The sequence below is a fragment of the Podarcis pityusensis genome (assembly GCF_964106645.2).
Source record: "Podarcis pityusensis genome assembly, chromosome: Z".
Lineage (NCBI taxonomy): Eukaryota > Metazoa > Chordata > Lepidosauria > Squamata > Lacertidae > Podarcis > Podarcis pityusensis.
In genome coordinates, this window is record NC_138044.1 from 22,831,103 (window position 1) to 22,858,529 (window position 27,427).

The window sequence follows — 27,427 nt, forward strand, 5'->3', positions numbered from 1 at the left end:
TGGTTTTCACTCTGTGGCTGAAGCCTTAGACAATTCGATTCGATTTGATTTACTTTGTATTTAATAATATTTATGTATCACTAGCCATTAGCAAAGTAATATCAAAGAAGTTTACAGATATGAGAATTAAAATACATAAAAACAAGTCCAGTTTATAAACAAACAAACAAAACCCCTGAATATCACAGATATCAAAAATTATATAGGGCAATGGGATCAGTACTGATACTTTATCCCTCCTGGGCCAGCAGCTGTGTTACTGAAGCGGCACTCTGCACTTGGGGTGTGTATGTGTGAAGGCTCATGAACCAAGCACTCACTAGCTCTTCTCAAAAGAGGCTACTTGCAGACCTTTTTGCTACGGGTGCAACTCCTGCTATACTTTCCTACTGCCCAGGGATAGTCAGTGTAGTGCATTCCCCCAAAATATTGTTTGATTCCAACTCCTATCAGTCTGAGCCAGCATGCCCAATGGTCAGGGATGATAGTAGATGCAGCCAAACAACATCTAGAGGGCACCTCATTGCCTACCCCTGCTCTATCCTCTGGGTTGATAACTGGGGAAGCAAAATTGTAGCCAACTGAGTCTTAACTCAGAGTAGATCTAAGAAAATTAAGTCAGTTGTGTTCATTAATTTCAGTGGCTTGACTCTGGGTATGACTAACACTCGATACAGCTAAGCACAGGAGAGAATCTCAGTTCACATTTAAACTGAACCTGTCTAATTCACACTTGCTGAAACAAAATACAAACCCATGTGCATCTGTCCTTCAACAACGCACACTGTATTTTGAAATGCAATGCTCCAGCCCAGTAATGTGTAGAACAACACATGTATTAGGTCAGAGAATATATAGAAATACATGCATCGTTCAAAATAACATACAAAAAATGTAGCATGTTAGACAAAATAGCTTTGCAAAAATGTGTATATTATTTATTGATTTATTTGCAGTGCCAGCCTGGTTTACAAAACAGAGAAAATAATAAAATCATTGCTAAAAAATTGTTTACAACCATAACTTAAAACATACACCACAATAGAACAGACTAAAATAAATTATACAAACCTTCTAACCATCTGTACAGGCTTGTCTAAATAAGAACGACTTCAGCAGGCATGGAAAAGAATATAATAACAGTGCCTGCCTGCCTGCTATCCATAAGCAGGGAGTCACAAAGTGCCGTTGCTGCCACAGTAAAAAATTGAGTTTTTAAAATGCTGTGCAGGTATTATGTGGCACCTGTAGTAGTGCCAATTCTGCAGACTGAAGCAGTCAAGTGGGCACATATGGGGTAAGGCGATCTCATAGTAAACTAGTCCCAAGTTGTTACACTTTTTCTCTACTAATAGTAACACCTTGAACTTGGCCTGGTGGCAGATTGGCAAGCATCACAGGTCTCTGAACACAGCTGTTACATACTGACAAGGTCTCACTCCTGTCAGCAATCGCGCTGCGACAAAACTGCATATGAAATTGTATATCTTTTTGGAGAAAATTGTACTAAAAAGCTGGTGAATTTTCATGAGGGGGTTTTGTATTTATTTTTTAAATTGCAAAATGATATGTAAATGTGCAAAACTGAACTCAAGATTGGGAAAAATAAATTTAAAATTACAAATTCACCCATCCCTTGCTACCTACAGACCCTTAAGGGGACCAGACCTACCTCAGAGTCCATTCATGGCCAATATCTATTTCCCATTACTAATCGTGCTGATGAACCCATTAAAATTTGTAGCCTCAGTGGGTGCCTCCATCCAACTTGGAAGCATTGTTCCAGAGCTCCCTCCCTCAGTGTGTGTGGTTTTGCTTATTTAACAGAAGTTTCTGCAGCACAAAACGAAGCCCCTCAAAACCCAGTGGCAAGACATCAAAGCGAATTTTATTTTCTTCTCCCTATCCCCACCCCACCCAAAATGTTATTTCTGATATAATCTCCTCCTGCTTAGTTCCAAGTTTCAACGAGTAAAATGGTCAGCGAAGAAAAAGAATGAGTGAAAATGGCAGAAAATGAGTGCAGTTTACTGTGAGGCCCGGACTTTATGTCCCAAGTAATGGAATGTCATGTTTTGACTTCTGATTGGCTGAGGAATGCAGGAGTCAGTTTTCACTGGGGATGATCAAAACGTTCCCCTCTGCCTGTCGGAGCACAATCTTTTGCGGGGAGAGGGGACTGGCGGCTGCTCTATTTTTCTTCCTCCAAAATGCTGCTTCAATGAAACTGCCGGGAGATTCCATTGTCAGGGTGGCACAAGAGAAGAGAGAGGCAAGGGGGAATTGTGCTTTTTGCTCCGTTCTCTTCCTACCCCATCAGCAGAGCTCATCAGGTCTCCTCCACTGGCATGCCCTTCCTACCTAGGAATACTATGTCACATTACTCCACAAATTTCCTATTACTTCCCATCCCTGAACATCCTGTCCAGGACTGCGCAGCCAGCAAAGTCATCAAGCTCGTTGTGTTGGGTGGCAGTGGCGTTGGCAAAACGGGTAAGTCTTCAGAAGTTGCTGTGGAGGCAGCCTGGTCTTTTCTTTCTCCCCCCCCCCCTCCCTCCCTCCCTCCCTCTCCTCTCTCCACATCTGCCATCTGATTTTATGTTAATATTTGATGGAAATAATGATCCGAGCCCATGTTTATCTTGCAAAATGTAAAGGTTAACCAGATCTGATTCCCACCCCCACCCCCATGCCGCTATGAAATATAATGCCTGGAGATTTTCAAGCAGATGAATTGAGGAGGGGGGAGGTCAAGGTTTGTTGGCATTGGTCTACACTAGCAAATTTTGTATTATGTTGCACGGGGTTTCACCGGAAGCTTATCAAGGTTTCATCAATGAGAGGATCCATCATGGTAGAGAAACTTTCTTGAAAGAGGGCTGGGCTACTGCTGCCAGGCTTTCCCTGCAGCATGGAGTTTGGGGTGTTCTAGATTACTCTGTCAGTTCACATCGTGAGCCTAGGGTCCACTGGGAGGGTCCTTGGGCAAGACATCTTCCAGGGGCCCCTCTTCTTCATGACACCATTCCTTCACTGTAGCAGTGTTAGTGGGCCCCCTTCCTGCAGAGTGTAGGTGCCCAACTGTGCTGACTTGTGATACCAGCCCCAAGTGAGATGCAGCTGGTCTGGCTCCTCCAGTGTTTTGCATGAAATGAATGTATGGAAGAGGGAGAGGAAGCTGTCTTATGCCGGGTCAGACTAGTTGCCCATCTAGCCCAGTACAGTCAGCAGCTCTCAAGGGTGTCACCTGGTGGAAGGTTTTCTCCATCACCTGCTTTAAAGAGGAGATGCCAGGACTTGAACCTGGGACCCTCTAGCATGTGCTCTACTGTTGCAATGCATTCCTAGTTGAATATATGGCCCCCTTGCTCAGAGTGAGAACTAGCGATCTTTTGCTCCACAAGTAAAGGCACTTACCCACCACTGGGGATGGGCAGAAATTAGATTCACTTCACATTTAAGGGTGAACCTATATAATTTGCACTTTCTGGAACAAGAGACCTTAAACACAGCCACCCTTCAAAATTTGCTCTTCTCTAAATTTTACAGTGCGGTTCTCCATCCAAGCAGTGGGTACAAAAATGCATATAGTTGGGTAAAGCATGCATAAAAATGCATATATTAGTAAAAAAAAATCATACAAAAATTTATTAAGGGAAATTTATTGGGGAAATGTGTAATGGACAGATACAAGTGTGTCTATTAGGAGAGATTCACATTAAAAAGCAACAAACAAACAAACAAATGTGACTTAAAACCAGAACATGGTGTGGAACTGTAAGAACGGGAAAAATGAGAAAATCTGAAATGGACTTACCTGACCATCCCTACCTACCACCAATAAGCCACCCACCCTTGAATAGTCCCTGAAATGCTCCGCAATACGCTGGGATTTCTGTACAGAGGAGTGAAAGCAGGAAAAGCCCCCCCACTCCACCCCGCTGCTCCCATGAATTTGGAATGCTATCTGATTGGCTATCTGAAAGCAGAACTGGGTGCCAAGTGCCTCAGTTATTAAACTGTGCTTTGGACCCTGCCCCGCAAAACAGGAAAGAGAGTGCAGGATGGACACCCTCCAGAGGGTCATGAGCCGGGCATTGGGGAATGACGTTCTGTTGGTGGAAGACAAGGAGCTATTGGGAATCTGCTCTCAAATCCAACAGGAGATGCATGAAACACTTTTCAGAGAGTGGGTTGCCTGGGAAGACAGTAGGGGAGGCATGAAAAGAGCAAACAAAAATTATTATGGCTGGAGCAATTCTGCAGGGCTCTTATGTCCTTATGGTATAGCAGTCATATTACAATAATATTTCATATCCACGGATTCTCCCATGTGGTGGAGGGGTGCTCTTCAGGTCTGCCACAGGACCCTTACTCATTGCAGACAATTCAGGGAGACACCCTAGGTTGTTGCTGCACAAGTCATTGGGCCTCATCTTCTGCCTGAAAACCACTGAAGATGGAATTATACTTTACCCTAGCAAAGGTGAGCTCCCAAACCTACATTGACCGTGACATTGCCAACTTGGTGCCCTTCAGAAGTTTTGGGCTGCAACTCCCATTCACCCTACGGAGCATGCCTGTTGTTTGCAAAATTCCGCCTTCACCAGCCTGGTTCCTTCTTGAGGTTTGTTTTCCAGTTCTGGCTGATATGGAGTTGGTGTACAAAACAAAAGACAGTGTTAGGGAGTGCTGTGTTTGAGTGGCAGCATTGAGTAGTTCCACCTTTAGCTAGCTCACTGCATAAAAAGGTTGCATAAAAACGGTGGGTATCTTCTGTTGCTTTTCCGTCCTGCAGTAAGCAATAGTTGTGAAGTGTGTGTGCATGTCACATGGTTCATTTCCTCATAATAATAAGTTGGGTTGAAAGGCGCTATGGGAATTCCACTTAATATAAGGGAGACAGTGGTGGAAAACTTAGTGTCCCAGACTCCCAAATGCAGGGACGTGAGAAAGCCATGAAAAAGACGATAAATGTGAATGTGAAAACAAATAGATGGGAGTTTTATAGCAGACATATAGCCTTAAAAGCAGCTAGCAGAATGATGTCCTTGGCTGCCAGCCTGTTTACATGTCTATGAGAGTAACTCCCGTTGAACTTATGAGTGGGTTTGTATTACAATGCATATGGGTTAGTTTTGTAAGAATGTGCTCTGTTTTGAATACAGTTAAGCTTAAATCTGAAAGTTCACACTGTGATTGCTGTTTCCTTTGTAGATTAATTATGTGACTTTTCGTCTGGGTTAATATATCCATTTCCATGCTATGCTCTGTAAATACACTTAGGGACTTAGGCTGTCTCTCTAGAAGAACTTCACGGGGGAGAGGGGGGAATCAGAAAGAGGGACTAATACTTCACGAACAATTCCCCTCAGTTGTGAATGGCTTAATCTGCTGCATACCTGTAATGCAGTCACCAGGCCAAGCCAAATTGTTAGCCACAAATAATTTATTACGTGTGCTACATGGAAATTGTACTAATGGGGGCAGGAGATGATGGCCTAAGAGTCATCATCATTTTTCTGTGACAATATATGGAACCCTGAAGAGTTTGGGGTATTACTTTTCAAGTTTCTAGCTCTCGTGATATTGGCAGCATCTTAGAAAATGTGTTTGCAGCGAGTGTTAAGAAAACCAGAGACAAATACTGTGATTTTTAAAGAGTCATGTCAAATATTTTTGAAGGCCACTTCACACATTAAGCATTTTTAGGGGTTACCCTTGAAAGCATAATTGTTATCCTGAGTGAGACCATCAAGCTCAATATCACCTACACTGGCTGGCAGTGATTCTCCAAGGTTTCAGAAAGTCACAGGGGCCTCTCACAGCAGTTCCTGAATATAGGCAGTGACCATTTTGTGTACGTTCGATTGATGCATGGCTGCCAACACGTGGGCCGCTTTGGGCTTCAGGGGCAGGGCAGGGCAGGCTTATATGCAACCGCTGATGCGCTTAATGACCTGGAAGTCACCCTCTACACAAACAGAGAGTTGCCTGCATGCTCTTTCTGGGACCTTTTGCATGCAAAACATGTGCTCTACCGTTAAACTATGGCCTTCCCAACAAAGGAAGCTTTTCTTATACTAGGTCAGAATATTGGCTTATGTAGCTCAGTACTGTCTAAATTGCCTCTAAGGTTTCAGGCAGGCGTCTTTCCTACCTGGAGATGCTAGAGTTTGAACCTTTTGCATGGAAAGCAGAACTACATCTCTTCCCTGAACATGACCAAGACATTCGCAAATGCAAATGTTACTCAAAAACACACATAGGTGTGTCTGAGTAGTATTCCCATTTGATTGCAAACCTGTTGGGAAACCAAGGTTTGCTGCTGTGTAATGCATGAAATGGCCCTGGGAGACCCAATGCAGTTTTGTTTTGGGGCAGACACTTTGAGAATGAGAATATTAACTTATTTATTAGTAGTAGTATTTATTAAATTTGTATACTGCCCTATACTAGTAGATCTCAGAGCAGTTCACAACATAAAATCACAATATAAAAAACACAATATAAAGTAATAAAAACCAAAAAACAACCCAATAATCCTACCACCACCACAGCATTGGATGTCAATCAGCCAAAGGCCTGGATGAAGAGGAATGCTTTTTTGCCTGGCACCTAAAAGTGTGTATTGAAACCACAGCTGAACCTCCCTGGGGAGAGCCTTCTACAAATGGGGAGCCACTACAGAAAAGGCCAATTTTCATGTTGCCATTCTCCAGATCTCTTGTGAAGGTGGCACATGAAGAAGAGACTCAGAGGGCCTTCTTGGTGGTGGTGCGCGCCCTGTGGAACGCCCTCCCACCAGATGTCAAGAAAATAAACAACTTTCTGACTTTTAGACGACATCTGAAGGCAGCCCTGTTTAGGGAAGCTGTTAATGTTTGAAGTTTTGTTCTGTTTAATATTCCTGTGTGAGCCGCCCAGAGTGGCTGGGGAAACCCAGCCAGATGGGCGGGGTATAAATATATTATTACTATTATTATTATTATTATTATTATTATTATTATTATTACCTTTTTCTTTAAAAAAAATGTTTAGGGGTACTCTCAATTTGACTCAAGAAAACCACCATTTTATAGTTCAAATTGGGAAAAATAAATACAGTAAATGGACAAAAGTACAAAGATTCACAAAATGTTTAGGGGTATGCGTACCCTTGCGTACCCCTAGGGGGGAAAAGCACTGATGATGATGATGATGATGATGATGATGTTTGCAGGCAGTCCTTGAGGTACTGAGCCATTTAAGGCTTTATAGGTCAAAACCAGTACTTTGAATTGTGCCCAGAAATTAATTGGTAGCCGGTGCAATCGGATTAGGATCAGTTTAATATTTTCAAACCATCTTGCCCAGGTGAGCAATCTGGCTGCTGAATTTTGCTCTAGCTTCAGAGGCAACCCTAGTATAACACATTGCAGTAATCTTAATAAATAAATAAATACAAATGTGATGCCTGTTGTGGTCACACAAAACTTTGGTGCATACTGAGGAGTGGTTCTTGATTGCATTGCACATGTCTGGAACAATGGTCTTTCGTTGCTAAACATGTTCCCATCTAGCACTATTGCCAATGAAATGTGTGTAGCACATGGAATGAAAGCAGGTGTTTAATTACCACTCTGAGCCTGTGGCTGCAGTTTCTGACATTTTCTAACTCTGACTAAAAAGTGGCATTTTTTTCCTTGTTTTGCAGCCCTAATTGTACGCTTCCTCACCAAGAGATTTATTGGAGACTATGAGGCCAATACCGGTACGTCTAACCTTCTAACGCTACATCATTAAAACTAATGTATTTGTGTCTAACTGTCCTGGGGACAGAACGAAGGGTCATGTGGTCAAAATATACAGGTCGTATTGCTATTCCTCTTATGGTTGGAAAATAAAGATTTTAATTTGCCATGTGGCTTAGTTGTTGTTGTTGTTTGCATAGGTCACCCAGCCAAAGGATTTGGGGCTGCTCCGAGTTTGAATACCTGGCTCCTTCGGTCCCTCACTCGATGGATTGAATAGGCTAATTGCTGGGTTCATGTTCTTATGTTTCTAAACCAGCCTTCCCCAACTTGGTACCCTTGAGATCCTGCAAGCTACAGCTTCCATCAATTTCAGCCAGCATGGCAATAGTCAACGATGATGGGATTTTTGCACCAGGTTGGGGAAGACTGTTCCAGAGCTAGTCTTCTTTTCTTTTAGTGCTATGGATCACAGGCAAAAGAAAATGCTAAAACGCTGTCTAAAATGTGCATATTTTCAGTGAACTGCCCCTGGCTATGAAAACAATAAATCAAAGCCCAATTATTTACAGCCCCACTCCTTTTCTTAAGCTAATACTCTATTCACTTTAATAGAATAGGATCAGAGGAATGAGTCTGGCTGACACATTTCCTATAAAGAAAAAGGATCAAAAGATCATTGCTTCCATCGACGGACAGAGGGCCAAGCATTATCCAGCTCTCCATTTCCAACAAGCAGTGGAAATGAACACTGTGTTTAAAAAAGCACCAACCTGAAATACAGACTTTATTTCTGTTTTTAGCGCTGTTCAAAAAGGGCAAGACTGAAATAGATGTAAGTGGGTTTGTCAGTTGACCAGCAAAATGGCAGCTTAGCCTATCCTTGTACATTTAATAACATCAAGGTGACTCTGCCAACTGTTCCCCGCCCCAGATTTTTAAAAAAGCATTTGATATGTTATGAGATGGGGGGCAACACTAGATCCCCTTAAATGTGTTATGACTTAGTAAAAGTGAGAATTAATCAAGGTTTGATAAAACTTTACTGATCACAGAAACCCCCTGGGTTTAGTTATGCCCATGAGCCAAGGCAGCTCAGCAGAGGCAGGGGACAAAGGCCAGTGATGACCCAGCAAGGAAACAAAGACTAAACAGGAGCCGGCAAAAACTGCACAGAATCCAGTAAAAATAATTGGCTGCTTCAGGCTGAAGGAAGGAGGGCCCATGACAAAATCAAAAGTTTTAAGTAACTTTACTGGACATGGCAAATTCCACAGCTGAAGTCTGTTGCAGCAAAAGGAGACTTGTGGTATCCAAGAGATTGACAGCCATCTCCCAACTGAGGATTAACTCTTTATGGATCTGATGAGGTGGTTCCCTAGTCCATGAAAGCTGCTTACCTTTAAGGTGCCACAAGACACTTTGGCTGAGGTCCTATGACAGCTTTCCTGGACACCACATATTCCCTCACGCAAAATGCAGTGGGTGGGTTCTAAATCAACCTACGTAGGTTTGCAGCCTTTTGTTGTTTAGGTCCCACAAGACTCTTGGAGTGATCAAATGTCAATTCTCCCTCCTGACTGATTAATGAGAAACTGGAAACTTCGCCCCTCTAGCTCTGTCCCTTTCATCTGATTAAAATGCACTGCTGGGCTTTTCATTCCTCACCTTTGCTCTTAAGGCTGTCAACGGGCTGATCTTTTGCTCATGTACTTGATTTGTTGGTGCTTCTTTCTGTTTCTGTGTAACCATGCACAGGATTTGTGCTTCAAATCTCTATGTTTCCAAGATTTGGCTGCTAGAGAAGCATTGCTGGGAGCTGCATGCTTTTTCCATTAAGCAACCATCCCTTCAGCAATCCTTCAAGCAGAAGCAAATATGTTATAGATCGGAAACAGGTGGTCATATATAACTGAGGCCATAGAGAAATACTTCTTCTCCCATTGCTGGAGGGTAGGGCCAAATATGATTAGTGTCTGGAAGTACCCAGACATCTCCTTTTGATGTGTTATGGAAGTGGAATAATATGCTGTCTGGACTTTGTTTCATAAGCTACTTATAAAATGGTGTCAGCTCCAAGCCAGGTACATTTCTCCTGCCTGTGTATTCACTCTTCCAGTCAGGTCTGGTGCCAGCACTCAGCATGGTGGGGCAAGTGCCGCAGCCACGGGGATCCCAGAAGCGCTGCCACATTAGAGCAAATGGGACACTGCATCACCACCTCCAGGGCTTGATTTCTCCAAACCCATCTGCCTGCTTTCTTACTTAAAACCAGTTCAGGGGGAGGCTCTGGTCTGGTGATGCAGTAAAACAGTGCCTGGAGTGTACCATTTCAATCTGCAAGTACAAATCTGTGTGACTGAATGCTTCCTCCCACTGAAAAGATGAGCGATCATGATGGCTATGTACCACCACCAATATCAGAGTCAACACTACCATCACTACCAGAAAATAATTTATTCATTCTATTATTATTATATCCCGCCCTCCCCAGCCGAAGCCGGGCTCAGGGCGGCTAACAACAATAAAATAGTACAACATTCTAAAATCATTTAATTATAAAATTAATTCAAATCAAATTGATGGCAACCATTGGGCTAGAGTTCTGTGAAGATTGCCAAAGGAGGGAGTCAGGCTGTGCCCTGACCAAAGGCCTGGTGGAACAGCTCTGTCTTGCAGACCCTGCAGAAAGATGTCAAGTCCCGCAGGGCCCTAGTCTCTTGTGACAGAGCGTTCCACCAGACCGGAGCCACAGCCAAAATATTATTATTATTATTAAATTAATTTATCCCCCAGCCCTTCAACCAAGTTGCTCAAGATCCTGCACATGGTTCTTCTCATTTACAACAGGTATAGGGGACATCTGTGGTTCTCCAGATGTTGATGGACTCCCATCAGCCCTAGCTATCTTGCTGATGACCAGGGATGGTGGAAGCTACAGTGCAGCAACATCTGGAGGACCCCAGGTTCTCCATACCTCTCTTACAACTAGCTGCATGAGGTAAGGTTAGAGATACTTGCAATGCTGTTTATGGGTGAGGAAGGATTTGAACCCAGTTCTCTGGAAACATAATCCAAACACTGTTAACCACTACACCACCAGGACCAATCAGTTAGAAGCAGAGCCACCACGCACCTGGCCTGGAATTGGGGTCACTGCCAGTTACGAGGAGAGGTGTGGGGCAGCAGGGACATTGCCACTCTTTGGCTGCATCGGTGGAACCAGTTTGGTGCTCCCACTTGATGCGCCCATGCTGTGCTAACCTACACACCTCGTTGCTCCTTCCTCTCTTGGGAGGAGGTAACAGCTGTGCTGCTGTGAGGCTGGGTGCATGCCAGGACCCCTTCTCACCAACCTGACCATTCCTGCACTACACTATACTGGGTCTTTTACCTAGATTAGTAGAAGTACTGTACACACATGCTTAGATTTATTTGCACAAACAATGTTCTTTTAATATCAAATCCAGATGTTGGAAACTTGGCCATGGGGAATTTATCTCACTGTAAAATGCCTTGATGAGCTCGAAACAAACGTCTTCCACAGAAGAGAAACACCTCCTTCCATGAACCAAATCCTACAGCCTTATCCAGCCTGGTGCCCCTCCAGACATTTTGGATTGCAACTCTCTGCACAACTGTACCAAACCTCTGGAGGGCACCAGGTTGGCAAAGGTCCATAGAAGTTATTCTCACTGGGCTAAGCTTCCCCAGTGCTTTGGTAAGTGCTAAATGACTACCTGGTGAAAACATGAGCTGCAACCTTTTACCAAGTGCGCCAGAAAAAATATCAGATCAGAGTGGAAGCATACTTGGAGATGGAGATAGACATTTTGTGACTGAAGTTTTCATCTCAAGTGAATCCGAAAATGTACTTCCTAAAGCATAACTGTTCCAGATTTTTAACTGGTGGTACTTCTGTGCCTTTAACAGCAGCCTGTCTCCACAGTAGGAAATGTTACACCTGCTCAGGCTGCTGCTGAAAGCAATGGCATTGGGGCACTACAAATATGTATTGGGGTGGGAAACCTGCAGCCCTCCAGCTGTTGGCTGGGCCCAACTCCTATCAGTCTCAGTCACAATGGCCAGTGGTCAGGGATAATGGGAGTTGTAGTCCAACCACACCTGGAGGGCTCCAGGTTAGCTACCCCCTGCGTGGGGGTAGGTGGGTGGGTGGGGGTGGGGGTGTTCCAGGATGCATACTTACAAACATGTCAGCTTGTTGTAGTGATAGTGAAGACAAGGCTGCCTTGCAGCCTATCCTTTAGCAAATCTGCATTTTGCATCCATCACCACACTCAGAATGGGGGGGGGGGGGAATTAAATATGGGGAAGTAATTTTTCCCCCTGACACTTCCCAATATATGCCAAAAGCTGAATTCTGCGTGTGGTGACAGGTTTCACACTGCCACCTTGCAACCCAATGATCAAGCATAGGTTTTTATGTCCCCTGACGCAGTGGTTGACTGTCCCAACCCCTTCCCTTACCAGACCTGTCTTTGCAATCCTTCTTCCCTATTTATATCCATGCATGTGCTCTGAACAACTTGGGGCTCACTCTCAGATCTTTTAGTGCAAAAAGAATTTAGCCCAGCTTATGAACTTCTAAATTCCCCCTCTGTACCATGTCCAAAAATGCAGGCACCAGCTCTCTCTGCCAATAAGCATTTGCATAGCATAAGGAGACACTCTTGGAGCATGGCTGCCCCAGGTTTTTGCTTAGTTTCCAGTTGGGTTGTGCAGGCTCTGATGGGAAATATTCCATGTATCCATCCGGTTGTCATCTCTCTTTTTTGCCAGGTGCACTGTATTCCAGGAAATTCACCATCGATGGAGAGCAGCTCACTTTGCAAGTTCAGGATACACCCTTCGTTTCACTGGAGGTAAAATGGCTTTTTAATGTTGAGATGTTTAAAAATAAGTCTTAATGTAGAAGTAGCCAATGTGATGCTATTCAGATGTTGTTGAACTCCTCCTCCCATCAACCCCAGCCATCACAGCTAATGGTCAGAGTGCTGGAGTTCAGCAACATTGGTTGGCTTGGTGCCCCTGTTTTAAATTTCCATTATTCTGCCATGACTACCAGTCAGGGTACAGCAGCTTTGCCAAGGGTGGGAGCTCAAGTAGACGGCCACCACCCTTCCCTTATGTTTCATTTGGGAAGAAGTGACATTGGAGGGTGCAAGACAAATATCTCAGAGGGAAGGTGAAGAGAGCATCCAGCTTTCCTCTGTCTCGCAATGAGCCCAACGTAGCATGCTTTTCTCTTTTGAGTCTCTCTGATACACACACGTGATGTGAAGCCAAATGGCCTAGGCATGGGGGGATGAGGTTCCCTTTAAGTCACAACACACACAATAACCCCCACAGGCAATTTTAAGGAGTTATGAAGGGCAAAAGGACAAGGAGGGGAGGTACAATGGTGCCTTAAGGAAATAAACAAAATATACTAGAAAGCTAACTAGGTCTAGGAGTTATAGTGTGTAATTAGACAAACTAGAGTAATCCACATTGCCTAGAGCAGGTGTGGAAAACTGTTGGCCCTCCATATGTTGCTTAATTACAGCTCCCATAATCCCCAACCACTGACTATGCTTGTTGAGGCTGAATAGAATTGTAGTTCACTAGTTCAGCAACATTTGGGAGACCAAAGTTTCTGCACTCCTGGCCTAGAGCAAGGATGGGAAAACTATTGTCCTCCACATGTTGTTGAACTGCAACTTCCATCAGCCCTAGCATGACCGATGCTCAGGAATGATGGGAATTGTAGTCCAACAACATCTGGAGAGGCACAGGGTCCCCCATCCCTGATATAGAGAGGCAACAGAATTGTGGCTGGTAACTGAGGAACAGGAGACAACCTTCTGTCACCAGCTGGCTGTAGAAAGATCAGACTTGGGTTGGATACAGTACTTCTGAAGGTGGAAAGAAAGAAGCATTGCTACTGCTCTTGTAGACACTCAACACACAATGATTTTTGTTCACATTTCAAAAGCCTTCGCAACCTATTTGATCAGAGGTGTGTCTGTGTGGGGTGATGCACCAACCTCCCCAGCCTAGTACCCTTCAGACATGGTTGAACAAAACTCCCATCATCTTAGTCATCAGCCATGGTGGTTGAGACTGATGGGAGTTGGAGTCAGAAACATCTGGAGGGTGCCATATTGGGTAAGGCTAGAAAGTCTTAATTTGATCTAGGACTTAATTTGATCCAGGGTTTATCACAGATGGCTCAGAAGCAGGGCCAGTTTTCAGTAGCAGGGATAATAACTACAAAATCACTGGGATTAGTATGATGGGAAAGTGCCTCTGAGGATCCACAGAGTGCATTTTTCTTGGTAACGAAAATTGAGAGCCAAGGATTACGGACTTCTGGGCAAATTTAAGCCTCAGGACTTTTCATCTTTATCAGCTAGAAACAGCACCTCCCGATCATACTACTTTCAACTCTCTTAAAAATGAGCTTTTAAAGGGGCCAAAGCTTTTAAAGTAGGATATTGGTTATGTAATATTACATGCAACCAGATAACTGGGCCATTTTGAGTGCAGACATGACAGGGGAGAGGGATTCTTAAGAACAGTTCCATCACACAATTTAAAAAATATATATTTGGAAAAGTTGGAGTTTGTCTCCAGCCCAAATGCTAAGTAATTTTGTTCTTCTTTGTACCCAGATTAATAGAGCTTTTATTGGCATGGATGAGGGTGTCATAAGCAGAGCAGTGGTAGTTGTGCTTTCATAATTTCGAGAAGTTCCAGAGAATACTTCAGACAGGGCATCGGTTTTGCCTAATTCATTATTCTTTGAAAGAGAAAGCCAAAAGGAAAGAGATAATGTAGGTTGTTGGCTGATGAAATGCTGTCTGAAAACTGCATGGTCAGTAACTATTTGTGTCTCTGGTTGAAATAAATGATTAAGAAGACATTTCCTTTAAAGCAAAAAATAGAAAACCCCCGCTGTCCTTTATCTTTCATTAGGCCACATTCCATTTCGATTATTGCACCAATTTCATTCTGGGCTGCTATCAGATATAACAAAAGGGAAATTTCCAGTTGCCTGTGGACATCATTTTGCTCTTTTCTGCTAATCTTTTGAAAATATATATGTATATATATTCACAGGTGTATGTTTGTTTGAAAAATGATCTCCTAATGAGGATCATTTGCCAGTCAAATATAACAGATTGCCACAGCTCACATCCTTCTCTGTAGGGTGGACAGGGGACAATATACTGGGGGGTAGGGGGGAGTCAGTACAGTGGTACCTCAGGTTAAGTACTTAATTCATTCCGGAGGTCCGTACTTAGCCTGAAACTGTTCTTAACCTGAAGCACCACTTTAGCTAATGGGGCCTCCTGCTGCTGCCGCGCCACTGGAGCACAATTTCTGTTCTCATCCTGAAGCAAAGTTCTTAACCCGAGGTAATATTTCTGGGTTAGTGGAGTCTGTAACCTGAAGCGTATGTAACCTGAAGTGCCACTGTATATGAAAGAAGGCATTGAGTCCAGCAGGTCAGAAATCCCCAAAGGGGAAGACTCCTCCTCCAAATCATTATGGGTGATGATACTGGGCCCTAAGAATAATTTACTACTGGGACAAAGAAACTACACTGGTTGCCAGTTCATTACCAGACTACTTCTCTTGTCGCAGATGGACGGTTATCGGGGAGGCTGGTTTAGTTTGAGCTTCTGATTCTCCCTGGCACCATTGTTCCTTCCCAACCAGAATCTTCTTTTTTCTTCTTGGTTTTGTTGACAGGACGAGAGTGACACTATCTGCTGCCAGGAACAAATAAACCGGTCCATCTACTGGGCAGATGGTTTTGTGCTTGTCTATTCCATCACGGACCATAACAGCTACCGCACCATCCGCCCCTTGCACCAGCATATCCGGAAGATCCACCCCAGTGCCAACATCCCTCTGCTGATCATGGCCAATAAAGGAGACCTGCTGCGAGCCAGGCAGGTGTCTGTGAAAGAAGGCCTCCAGCTGGCAAACGAGCTGGGCTGCACTAACTACGAGTTGTCTGCGCGGGAGAACTTTGAGGAGGTTCACGATGCCTTTAAGCAGCTTTGCCAAGAGATGAGCAGGATGATTGGGAGCTGCAATGGCGAGAAACGCAGAGGGCTCCATCTTGTTCGGCCCAAGTCCCCCAACATGCAGGATCTGAAAAGGCGGCTGAAGCAGGCCTTGTCTTCCAAGGGGAGAACGGCCACGACACTCTGATGTATCTCAGAGTAGCAAGCCTGGCCTGGGCCTTAAGAGGAGAGATAAGACAATGGGATATTTATATCTATTTATGGCATTCTTTTGCCAGCATTTTTTGTACGAAAGAATCCCTTCATGACAAGGTGATGGCAAGCTTTCAGAGCTGTGCCTTTTGTGTCAAAATTGTCACCGAGACTAATGGCATCTTAAAGACAGGTTCTTCATCCATGCAGTGAGCTTAGCTTCCTAACTGACATGACATGTGGCCGTACCAGCCAATCATCCTTGCTCTTCCCCCATGTTTCAGGCAGGCAGTCTATCTTTACTCCCTCATTTTTCAGTGCCACATGCATGTTTATTCAATCAAATAACACCTGCCCACGTATTAAGCAGAGTTGCAAAACTGATGCAGAGATGGGAGGGGTGGTTGTTGACTGCAGTGGCACCAGCCAACACACACCCTTCACCATACTGAAAACCTGCACAACTAGGTTTTTAAGAGCTTACCTTAGAAGAGAAAAGTACCAAAACTTCATCTCACCCCTACTGCACTGGCACATTTGAGAAAAATAGCTCTCATTTTATCTAGGACAGTACTGAAGATTGGACTGAATGACTCGCTTAGCATATGATCAGGGGTCAGCAAACTTTTTCAGCAGGGGGCCGGTCCACTGTCCCTCAGACCTTGTGGGGGGGCGGACTATTTTGGGGGGGGGGGAATGAACAGATTCGTATGCCCCACAAATAACCCAAAGATGCATTTTCAATAAAAGGACACATTCTACTCATGTAAAAACGCGCTGATTCCCGGACTGTCCGCGGGCCGGATTTAGAAGGCGAATGAGCCAAATCTGGCCCCCGGGCCTTAGGTTGCCTACCTATGAATATGATGAACCAGAACTTGGCAGTGCCCAATAGGCCTATTCCAACTCATAGTTAATGGTGCTTAAGTGCATAACGCCACTATAAAATAGTTAAGACAATGCGTGCTTAGTTCTGTATAAGATTCTGGGCATTTTGCGTACGCTGGGATGCGGGCGGCGCTGGGACGCGGGTGGCGCTGTGGGTAAAACCTCAGCGCCTAGGACTTGCCGATCGCATGGTTGGCGGTTCGAATCCCCGTGGCGGGGTGCGCTCCCGTCGTTCAGTCCCAGAGCCTGCCAACCTAGCAGTTCGAAAGCACCCCCGGGTGTAAGTAGATAAATAGGGACTGCTAACCAGCGGGAAGGTAAACGGCGTTCCGTGTGCTGTGCTGGCTCGCCAGATGCAGCTTGTCACACTGGCCACGTGACCCGGAAGTGTCTGCGGACAGCGCTGGCTCCCGGCCTATAGAGTGAGATGAGCGCACAACCCTAGAGTCTGTCAAGACTGGCCCGTACGGGCAGGGGTACCTTTACCTTTTTAATGCCAATTTAAAGGAACATTTGCCTTGTCCCAACTGCAATTGCCATATCACCACCATCCCACCATCTACCTGAAGTAGCTACAAAAGGTTTATTAAATGGATGGAACTATATGTTTGATTTTCACAGTGATGGTGATCAGGCTGCAAGTATACACAACCCAGTTTGCTGGCCTAATTCAGCCTTCTCCAACCTGGTGCCCTCTAGTTTTTGGTTACAACTCCCATCAATCCCAGCCAGCATGGTGGCCTTGGCTGATAGGACTATATCTAGAGGGCACAAAATTGAGGGAGGCTAATCCATACTGGACTCATCACTCTTGTTTTGCCATGCAGAGCTGGGCTGAAATTTTCAGCTGGGGTGAATTTAGAATAAAATGAAGAGCTGTGCTCAGCTTTCTCCCTCTCCCAGAGAAAGAGGGCTAATTTGCTTAACATTCTCTGTCATTCCTGCCATTTGTAGGATACAAAAATGGGCCCCAGATTGCCAACACAGGAGTTCTGTTGTTGCTACTTGTGTTAGCAGCAGCAAAACCAAAACACTTATAAAAAAGAGTCCTCAATCGTGCCACTGCTAATGATGAGGTCTTATCCCCCAGTGCCTCTGAAACTGTTGGGGAATTTTCCACCTCACTTCTAATAATATTTAGAGAGATATCCCACTTACCCTATTTGCCACCTCAAAAGGTGAAGAATTTTGGGAAGCCAGCTTTGTTCAGTACTCATGTTATCTCACCAGCCCACTACAACCCCAAAGGCTTGTTCCTGGTTTGTTACCACCAACATGCCATGGATGTATATATGTGAAATGAAGGGTTTTTTTGGGGGGGGGGGGTTTGCCTCAACATGCATCACTTTACACTTGTTTATATTGAATTTCACTTGCCATTTTGCAGCCCAGTCACCAGTTTAGAGAGATCCTTCTGAAGCTCTTTGCAATCTCTTTTTGGTTTAACGACCCTGAACAATTTAGTATCATCAGCAAACCTGGCAATCTCACTGCCCACTCCTAACATTAGGGTGTTTATGAAGAAGCTAGTTTGCTTTCAGTGGAAGGTATTTTTTTGATACAATATAACTGGGTCAAACTGGACATTATGTGTTTGAATCTTGTTCTTCTGTTTCCTCAAATCCAGCTGCTCCTTGCTCAGTGCTTGGGCCCCTAATTCAGTTAAGTTTGTAGAGACCGGGAATTTTATCCTAAACACACTTACTGCATGGAGCCTGCGTCAACAAGACTCACAGATTATTCTCCCGGGAAAAGGACAGAAAAAAAGTTTAAAGTTGCTTCATCCCCTCAACTGGACTCATGGTCTTGGCGCTATTTTGGCACATGCCCAATAAAGCTTATGTTTTATATCTCTCATCTTTGCAAGTCTCTCAGTCATCCCATCTCCTCATTAGGACTGGGTGATATAGCAATATATCATCCAAAACTGGTTTCAAGTCCATATCACAGTATTGGCTTCATAATTTTTGACCTGGCAATACATTGTGAATCGTGATCTCTCTCTCTCTCTCTCTCTCTCTCTCTCTCTCTCTCTCTCTCTCCCTCTCTCTCTCTCTCTCTCTCTCTCTCTCCCTCTGTGTGTGTGTGTGTGTGTGCTATGCAAAAAAAAAACACAATGTGGGGGAAACCATGAAGCCAGCCAAGGCTTCTACATAGCTCCATCCTTATTTCAGACATTGTGATATGTCAGTATATCGCAATGTTTAGCTGCTGCTATATCACAAAGTTGGAAACCAGCTCCATCCTTTTCAGACACGTTGTGATATATTGCAGTGTTTAGCTGGTGATATATTGTGATGTTGAAAACCAGATATCGCCCAGTCTTACACCTCAGAAGTGCGCCATGAAAAATGATTTCACAATATAAAAGACTTCTGTGAGGCCTCCACAAAAATAAGTATCTGGCCACAGAGGAGGCTGCCCACCACATCTCTGAATGCTCTACTGCTCTGGCCCTACCTTTGTCCATCTCCTGTGCTGATCGATCATCTCTGGATAGCGCAGCCAATTCCAATGCTATATAGGTCCCAACCCTGTCTCCAGGGGTGAAAAAATGTTTAGAGACAAATTCTTATAGGAGTGACTGAGGGAGGACAAAAGATGCCACTGAACCTTTGATTTGACTTTATTTCCCTGGTAATGAACTCTAGTCAGTCAGGGGTCCCTCAGAAATGACGACTCCATGGCACTATTTCATTTTATTTATACCGTTTATTTGCCACTTATCTACAGTAGTCTAAGCAGTATACAAAGATACAGCACTATGAGAAGCCTCCCCACCCAATCAGATGCATGCGCTTCAATCTGCCAATCGGATGCATGCAAAATCTACACGCTGTGCTGGCTCTTTTCCCAGCTTGCATTGCTGTTACCTCACGTATGTAATCAGCTGGCTAAAGCAGCAGGCAGTAGCATTCTTTCTGTGACCAGTCTACCAGCCTTTGAAGGAGCAGCAACAAAATACCAGTGTGAACAGGGCCAGCCAGTCATGAGGCACATTCAGGGCACACTGGAGCACGGTTCTGGCACCTTTTTCCGGAGCCCCCAAATACTAACTCCTGGTGCTGAGGCCTGGCACAAACCAATTCCTGAACCAATGACCCTTCTCATCTTCCTCCTCCCCTCTCACACCACCCACCCCCAATCCTGACATGGCCTTGCTTCTCCCCATGGGCAGAGGCTGCTGTGGGCAACGTCAAGGCCTACCCAAAGGACACCAAGACATCCCTTCTTTCTCCTCCCTCTGGCTGCTCTAGCAGAAGGCAGGAAGCCCGTGGTGCTGGTAGAAGAAAGCAGGAAGAGAGAGGGGAGGGGAAGCCAGGCCACAGCATGAAGGGATCACTGTGAGGAGTAGGAAGGTGAAAAAGAGGTGCTGTGGGGGAGGCCTCCCTGTCACCCTGGCCCAGGTGCCCAGGGACACTGGGGGCAGCATGGCTGCCAGCCTATGGATGGGAGATGGGAGTGAGGGAACAGTGAGTTGGCTGTTGTAGGGCAACTCCATGGCTGGGTCAGACGTTTCATGGGAAGCAGCAGAGGGAGGGACAGACATACACATAGCTGTCAACTTTCAGATTTGAAAATAAGGGATTAGCAGCCTCGAAAATAAAGGATCAGCAGCCTCTCCTGTCCTGGGGACAGTCTACGGGATATCTAACAATCCGGGATAGAAGCAGGAAGCAGCGGGAAATAGTGCTGGAATAAGGGAATTCCCCCCCCCCCCAGGGAAGGTTGACAGCTATGGACATACAACACCGACCCTCATCTTTGCCGCAGGGCACGTTTTCCTCTATTCCCCCCTACCCTCAAATAGTTTCCTCAGTCTGCCTTCAAATGGATGCTCTTCGCGGGCAGAGGCTTATTTGTGGTGGCCATTTCTCCTATGGCTTGCATGCTCTGCTGCAGCATGCAAACAGGGTGGCTACCCTGGTAATCATAATTTTATCATCATCGTCACCTGCTGGGAGAAAAGAAGAACTGCAGGCACACCAGCAGCCCATTTGGGAAGGTTTTGCAGGGTGAGTAGGAGGCGCAGGAGTGAGGAGGCAATCCCGCCACCCCCTACATTAGACACCTGCCCTCAGGTGTAGTCAAGGATGCTAACTAGTCACCAGTGTCGAACCAAAATCACATTGTCAGTCCCGTGAGTCTCTGTATATGGATTAGGGATGGAGAGGAAAAGAGACAATCATACTGACCCAGTCGGCCTCAGGCAGCAAAATGTCTTGGGCTAGCTTTGTGTTTATTGTCCAAATGTGCAATCAGGGTGGAAATGGGGGTATATATTACTGGCCCCAAAGGCCTTTGTTTGGGGCGGGGAAAGCTGTACAGCAGTGTGGGTGCTATATTCGTTGAAAGCCCCTTTACTAGCAGGAGTGGGGAGGGAAACAGGAGTTCTGTGGTTGGCAGCAGCAACAGAGGGCAGGTGTGTTGTTAGTGCTGATGGGGCTTTCCTAATTATTTGGGGGTGGGGGAGACTATCTTGCCCCCTCCTCAGTTCTGCACTCCATGGCATCAGCAGGCCTTCCAGACCTCAGAAGGATTGCTTTGGGAGGAAAGGGAAGGAATTGCCCTGTGTAGGTAGAAGGAGGACTTAAATTTCCATCATGTACTTAGCAGACATCTCAAGCTGTCTGAGAGAATGACTTATGAGCCTTTAAGGCTGAGGCTGGGAGTTAGGCATGGCTAAAAAGATTTTCTGGTGTTATTAGAGTTCACCTATTCTAAACAGGCCTCTTACAACCCTTCAAACTCAGAAATGCCATGCTCCGACACCATTTCAGTTAGCATTGCAAAACAATCTGAACACTGCCAATAGCCTTAGTCAAGTTAAATTCCATGTGCTATCAGGTAAGCCAGGGTCCAAGGACATCTCCTTATGTGTATGCAATCAACTAGCAGATATGTGTGGAGAGAATTGCCATTGTAGCTGGTACTTTGCTTGCAGCAGAGCCTCTCCTATTAAAAAGACTTGTTGCTTTTTAGTTTAGAAAATGGAGTGATTTTAATAATAAAGTGTTTTCTATTATGACACAAACAAGGAGAAAGTACAACTGTGTTATATGCTATGTATTGCCTTCTCAAAAAGCTACCCAAGGCACCCCGCTAGCCTCAGGGCTGAATGGGGATTCGAAACCTAATCTTCCAGGCCCCTGCCCAAAGTTCTAACCATAACAATTACAGATGCTCATTTTAAATACTTTTTTTTTAAAAATGCCCAAATGTATGTTTTCTCTCCTTTTACTCTTTAGTTCTTTACATGATAGGGTTGGCAGTAGCACTTGTGTGCATTTAACAGCTGTGTATGAGACGGCAGAAAATGGTATGAACTAAAGAGTGCATTTGATAAACTTGAACAGACCTATTTGTTCATTTTTTAAAATGAACTTTCCAAAACACTGGTGGTTACTAACACAAACCTATTCAGAAGTAAATAAACTCCACCATGTTCCATGGGGTTTATTCATGAGAGCTAGTATAAGACTAGAGCAGGCATCCCCAAACTCGGCCCTCCAGATGTTTTGGGATTACAATTCCCATCATCCCTGTCCACTGGTCCTGTTAGTTAGGGATGATGGGAATTGTAGTCTCAAAACATCTGGAGGGCTGAGCTTGGGGATGCCTGCTCTAGTCTTATGCTAGCTCTCATGAATAAACCCCAAAAGACTAGAGTATTTTGTTGTACCTACAAAATGTGAGTTTCCAGGAAGTGACTCCCCTTGAGTGTGTGGCTTTAGAAAGGACCGAGAGAGAGAGAGATCATCTATCACTTGAGGAGCTTGTCTCATTCTCCTAATGGTAGGGCCAGCCCTGGGACACAAAACCCAAATCCTACTATCAATGGCAGATCTACATTTCTGAGGCCCTGAAGCTTGAACTGTTATGGGGCCCCTACACAACCAGAAACAAGGTCTGGGTAACCACGGTTAACTTCTTCAGTGGGTTTGTTCCATGACAGATCATCACCCCAAAATTTTTTAATAGCTACTACATCTCAGATTTTGATTTAAAATTACTGTACTGGATTATTTCACACGTCAAAGTCACTGGTGTGTGAATAAAAATTTCCTATGCCTTACAGTTTTAAAGTTAGAGCTCATTTGGTAGAGTGTGAGGCTCTTAATCTCAGGATCATAGGTTCAACCCCCACATGGGTAAAATGTGGAGCTTGGACTAGATGATCTTTGTGGTCCCTTCTAACTATTCTATGGGGGAGGAATGAAAATTGGGGGAAATCAGGGAAATGTTATATGCATGCATGATGCACTTTTCACAGCAAAAAAATTAAGTAATGTGGACTTAAATAATTTCTGGGGCTCTTCCGGGATTAGAGGCCCTAAAGTAGGGGTGGCCAACTCCCAAGAGACTGTGATCTACTCACAGAATTAAAAACTGGCCGTGATTTACCCTCTTTTTGGGGGTTCAGGTCAAAGTTCTTGAGCTTTTTTAGGCAGGAGGAAAGCCCCAATTTTTGAGGATTCAAGCCTAAACTCAAGGGAGAAAGGGGAACAGCCACTCATCAACAGATTGCTGGGGAAACAATCAGCCTCACTGAGTAAACTCCGTCTTCCATTCTCCAGATTGTGCAACAATGGAGGGCAGGGCGAGGGGCTGGATTCTCTTTTACCAACCTAAGGAAAGGGACCCAGCGATCGACCGCAATCTACCAAAACCTTCCAGGGATCTACCGTAGATTGTGATAGACCTGTTGAACATCCCTGCCCTAAAGCGTAAGATTCGTTCATTTTATAGGAGATCCTCACCTGCCTAGTCTGGTCACCAACAAGTTCCATCCTATGTTGTTGCATATTCTAAGCTTTGACTACGTAGAAGTTTGAGGACTTCTACAGAAAAGTCTACCTGCCAGCATGGGGTTCCTTGATTATACCGGAATCTCATTGTCTCCTGGAAGCAAGGCATATACTTGTTATTCAACAATGTTTCATCTTCAGAGAAATGGGACTTAAAGAAAATCAACGCAGTTGGGAATTTTGTACTGAACATATCAATATCCATTCCAAGCCTTTGTAGTGAGGCAGGATATACACTGAATTATATTTGCCAGTGGCAATGCAACCCTGGGGCTTATTCAGGCACAGGACAGCAGCAGGAGTTAATAATTTGAAGGAAATCATTAGAGTTTATCCAAGAGCCCTGTGACTCATCAGCAATTAAGCTATACAGCCATCCGCTTCCTGCTCTTTTACACTTGAATGCAGTTATGTGGAAAAGCTGCTTACCTTTGCTTTTTTTTTTTTAACCATCCCAATGTAGCCATAAAAGCCCCACAACCTTTACAACGCTGTAACAAGAAATGATTTCACTTATGCAAAACCACCATGTAGTCTACATTTGCTGTCATTAGTTTTAGTGGGGGGCTAGATAAAACCTCCTTTACTAAGATAGTCGCAAATGACTCAGTATATGGATTTAAAATACCTCTCCCAGTTGTTGTTTTTCATGTACAATCTCATTTCTGAAGCTTTTTCCACTGACAGTCCACCAAATTTCAGGTCACGGTGACAATAAAAGCTCATTATCATGTTTTGTGAACAGAGTGGAAAAAGGGCAGGTTGCTGTGCCCAACATACATGCTATATTTTTTTTAGACATTATTGTAAGGATGAGTGCTCTCTTGGCAATTAAAAAGAAGCAAAATGCATTAAAACAGAGTGGGCTGCTCAGAAGAACTAAATTGTCCAGAAAACAAACAAGGCCCCATCCTTATGCCAGCAAATAGTACCTTGTGTTCAGATGCCTCCTTCAATGAGCTCAGCATTGCACATGCCCCCCTCCCCCATTTTCTGGGTGCCCTGAAACAGGATCAGGCCATTCAGGATCAGGCTTGCCTGATCTGCTGCCTAGGTAATCACTGCTCATTGGCCAACTCCAAGCTTTAAACCAGGCATGGATCAGACCATTTTTAAACAGAGGACACATTTGAATACAATGGTACCTCGGGTTAATAACTTACGGTAATTCGTTCCAGAGGTCCATTCTTAACCTGAAACTGTTCTTAACCTGAGGTACCATTTTAGCTAACGGGGCCTCCTGCTGCCGCCGCGCCGCCACCATGCAATTTCTGTTCTCATCCTGAAGCAAAGTTCTTAACCTGGGGTACTATTTCTGGGTTAGCGGAGTCTGTAACCTGAAGCGTATGTAACCCGAGGTACCACTGTACAGGACTGTCCTCTACAGTAGTGGACCTTGGGGGGCCTGTAGCTTAAACTGTTATGGGGGCCCCTTCAAAACCAGCAATGAGGTTTATCTTCTTCGGTGGGGTTGTTCCCACGAGATACCACCACATTATTATTTTTTAATAAGTACTACATTTCAGATTTTGCTTAAAATTGCTCAAAACCTTTACAACATCTGTGCCACTGACTTTGGGATTGTTGAGATATATGCAAAAAATTAATCAACTACTAAATAAGAAATATATATTAAGCAATGTGGACTAAAGTCGCTTTTGGGACTAATCTGGGATTAGGGAACCTTCATTAGTTTCACAGTAGATCTATCCCTGGTCCTGTAACAACACTTCAAACAGAGGAGGATTGTCCTTTGTAGACACATGGCTGCCCTAGAGCCAGGTCAACATAAGAACATGCCTTAGAGTCACCCAGACCATTGACACATTTAGCTGAGAGTTGTTTGTACCTGTCCTTCATCAGCCTGGTGCCCATTTGATGTTTTGGACTACTGTAATCATGGGAACATAAGAAGCTGTCTTATACTGAGTCAGACCATTGGTCCATCTAGTTCAGTATTGTCTACAATGACTGGCAGCAGCTCTCCAGGGATTGAGACATGGGAGCATTCCCAGCCTTATCTAGAGACGCCATGGATTGATGCTGCTGGCTGGGGCCTATGGGAGTTAAAGTCCAAAACATCAGGAGGGCACCAGGTTGGGAAAGGCTGCTCTAAACCTTTTAACATGTTAATGGACATCTGTTTTCTAGAGTGTATGAAAATTACCATCAGAGGAGGCTACTTTCTTTACTTCCTCTTAAGTCACTGTTCCAACATGGCTGTTGTGATTAAAAAAAAGGAATGAAGCTGAAAGCAGTGACTCATGCAGAGACCCAACAGGCATCTGCCTCTGTGAGCAAATTATTCAGTCACATCTGTGCATTCAGAATGATTGACTAATAATATTGTACCCAGTTCAAAGATGCAGTAGAATTACCCATTGCCAGCAGAGGCCAATTGGAAGGGGGCATGGCCAGCCCAGTAAGCCAAGCAGAGTTACAGCAGGCAGCCTCTGCTTTCAATTGGTTATTTGATCCAATAGGAGAAACAATTAAGAAATCCCTTTCTTAGTCTCTTGTGGGTGGCACAATTTGTTAATTATTTTTCTACATCAACACCAGAGAATAGGGCACATCCATTTATCTATACGTAATTGAGCTGGCACAGTTTTCAGGCTACAGGGAGAAAAAAGTAATTAGATGTAGCAAGAACAAAAGAGGGAGGTAAGATGCTGAAATTATGGGGACAATTAAGTTTCCCTTTAGATCATAACATTTGAACTGTTAACATTAGATTGAGTATAGAATTTCCATTGTGTGTTGACCGAGAAAGACACAAATCCCCGAAAAGAGCTCCCAGGTCCTTTGGAGATGGGCCAGTACATACCGTATACAGAAGACAATAGGAAAGAACATTTGTGCCAGCAGTGCAATGTTCCTATGCATTCAAGCATGGGGTGCGATGGGGTGAGGTTTGCTGTTTCAAACGAGCTAAACAAGGCAGGTTGGCAGAGAAAGTGACAGAGTGCAGGGCAGCAATTCCCAGTTTGATGCCCTCCAGATATGGTTGGACTCAGTGCTTTTTTGGGGGGGGGGTGATGCAGGGGTACACATACCCCTAAACATTTTGTGAATCTAAGTTTGGCCTCATTGAGGGGCAGTATTTCAATATGAGTAGGAAAACGAGAGTACCCCCTAAACATTTTTTAAGGAAAAAAAAGCACTGATTGGATTACAACTCCCATCATTCCATATGGTTGGGCATTGCCAGCTAAGGCTGCTAGCAGTTGTGATCCAAAAGCACCTGGAAAGCACCAGGTTGGAGAAGGCTGGTTTGGGGGAAGAAATATAGTAGCACCTCCAGAAGAACTGGTGCACTGAAATCTTAGTATATAGCAGTCACTGGCCAATTTTCTTTGTAGTACAAAATAACTGGAAGGAACCAAGTTGGGGAGGGCTACTATAGGGTTGCAAGTCTTCGGAGGACTAGTAACCACTTGATAACCAATGTGGTTCTGTACGACTGCTCTTTTCAGTCATCATTATAGGTGAGCAAGCTCTCCAAAGTTTATCTTAGATTAACTCAGAAGTTATCGGAATTATTCAGGGCGGGGGGGGCAGTTGGTAATTTAATCCCATTTTTCTCAAACTCTCCTTTTGTAGGGTGAAGTTAAATGGCACAAGGACCCCTGGATGGTTAAGTCCAGTCAAAGGTGACTATGGTGTGTGGTGCTCATCTCGCTTTCAGGCCAAGGGAGCTGGCGTTTGTTCACAGACAGCTTTCCAGGTCATGTGGCCAGCATGACTAAACTGTTTCTGGCGCAAC

At 44.5% G+C, this 27,427-nt stretch overlaps 2 protein-coding genes across 2 annotated transcripts in view; both read left to right on the top strand.

The window, feature by feature from the left end:
* Window positions 1-27,427, top strand: part of LOC308467995 (tigger transposable element-derived protein 1-like) — a 147,924-nt gene that overhangs the window by 20,026 nt on the left and 100,471 nt on the right. The window lies entirely within an intron of this gene.
* Window positions 2,060-18,707, top strand: LOC308468040 (ras-like protein family member 11A-like). The gene is made up of 4 exons (XM_080989979.1): window positions 2,060-2,493; window positions 7,697-7,753; window positions 12,534-12,616; window positions 15,492-18,707. Exons 1-4 carry the CDS (start codon window positions 2,349-2,351, stop codon window positions 15,957-15,959), a joined length of 753 nt encoding a protein of 250 aa, XP_080846105.1. The 5' UTR covers window positions 2,060-2,348; the 3' UTR covers window positions 15,960-18,707.

Bases quoted from the DNA above. Each gene is read 5' to 3' on its own strand.
- LOC308468040 (XM_080989979.1), top strand. From the start codon at position 2,349: ATGCCCTTCCTACCTAGGAATACTATGTCACATTACTCCACAAATTTC. The intron at 7,754-12,533 runs GTACGTCTAACC...CTTTTTTGCCAG, and splicing joins AGACTATGAGGCCAATACCG to GTGCACTGTATTCCAGGAAA. The intron at 12,617-15,491 runs GTAAAATGGCTT...TTTTGTTGACAG, and splicing joins CACCCTTCGTTTCACTGGAG to GACGAGAGTGACACTATCTG.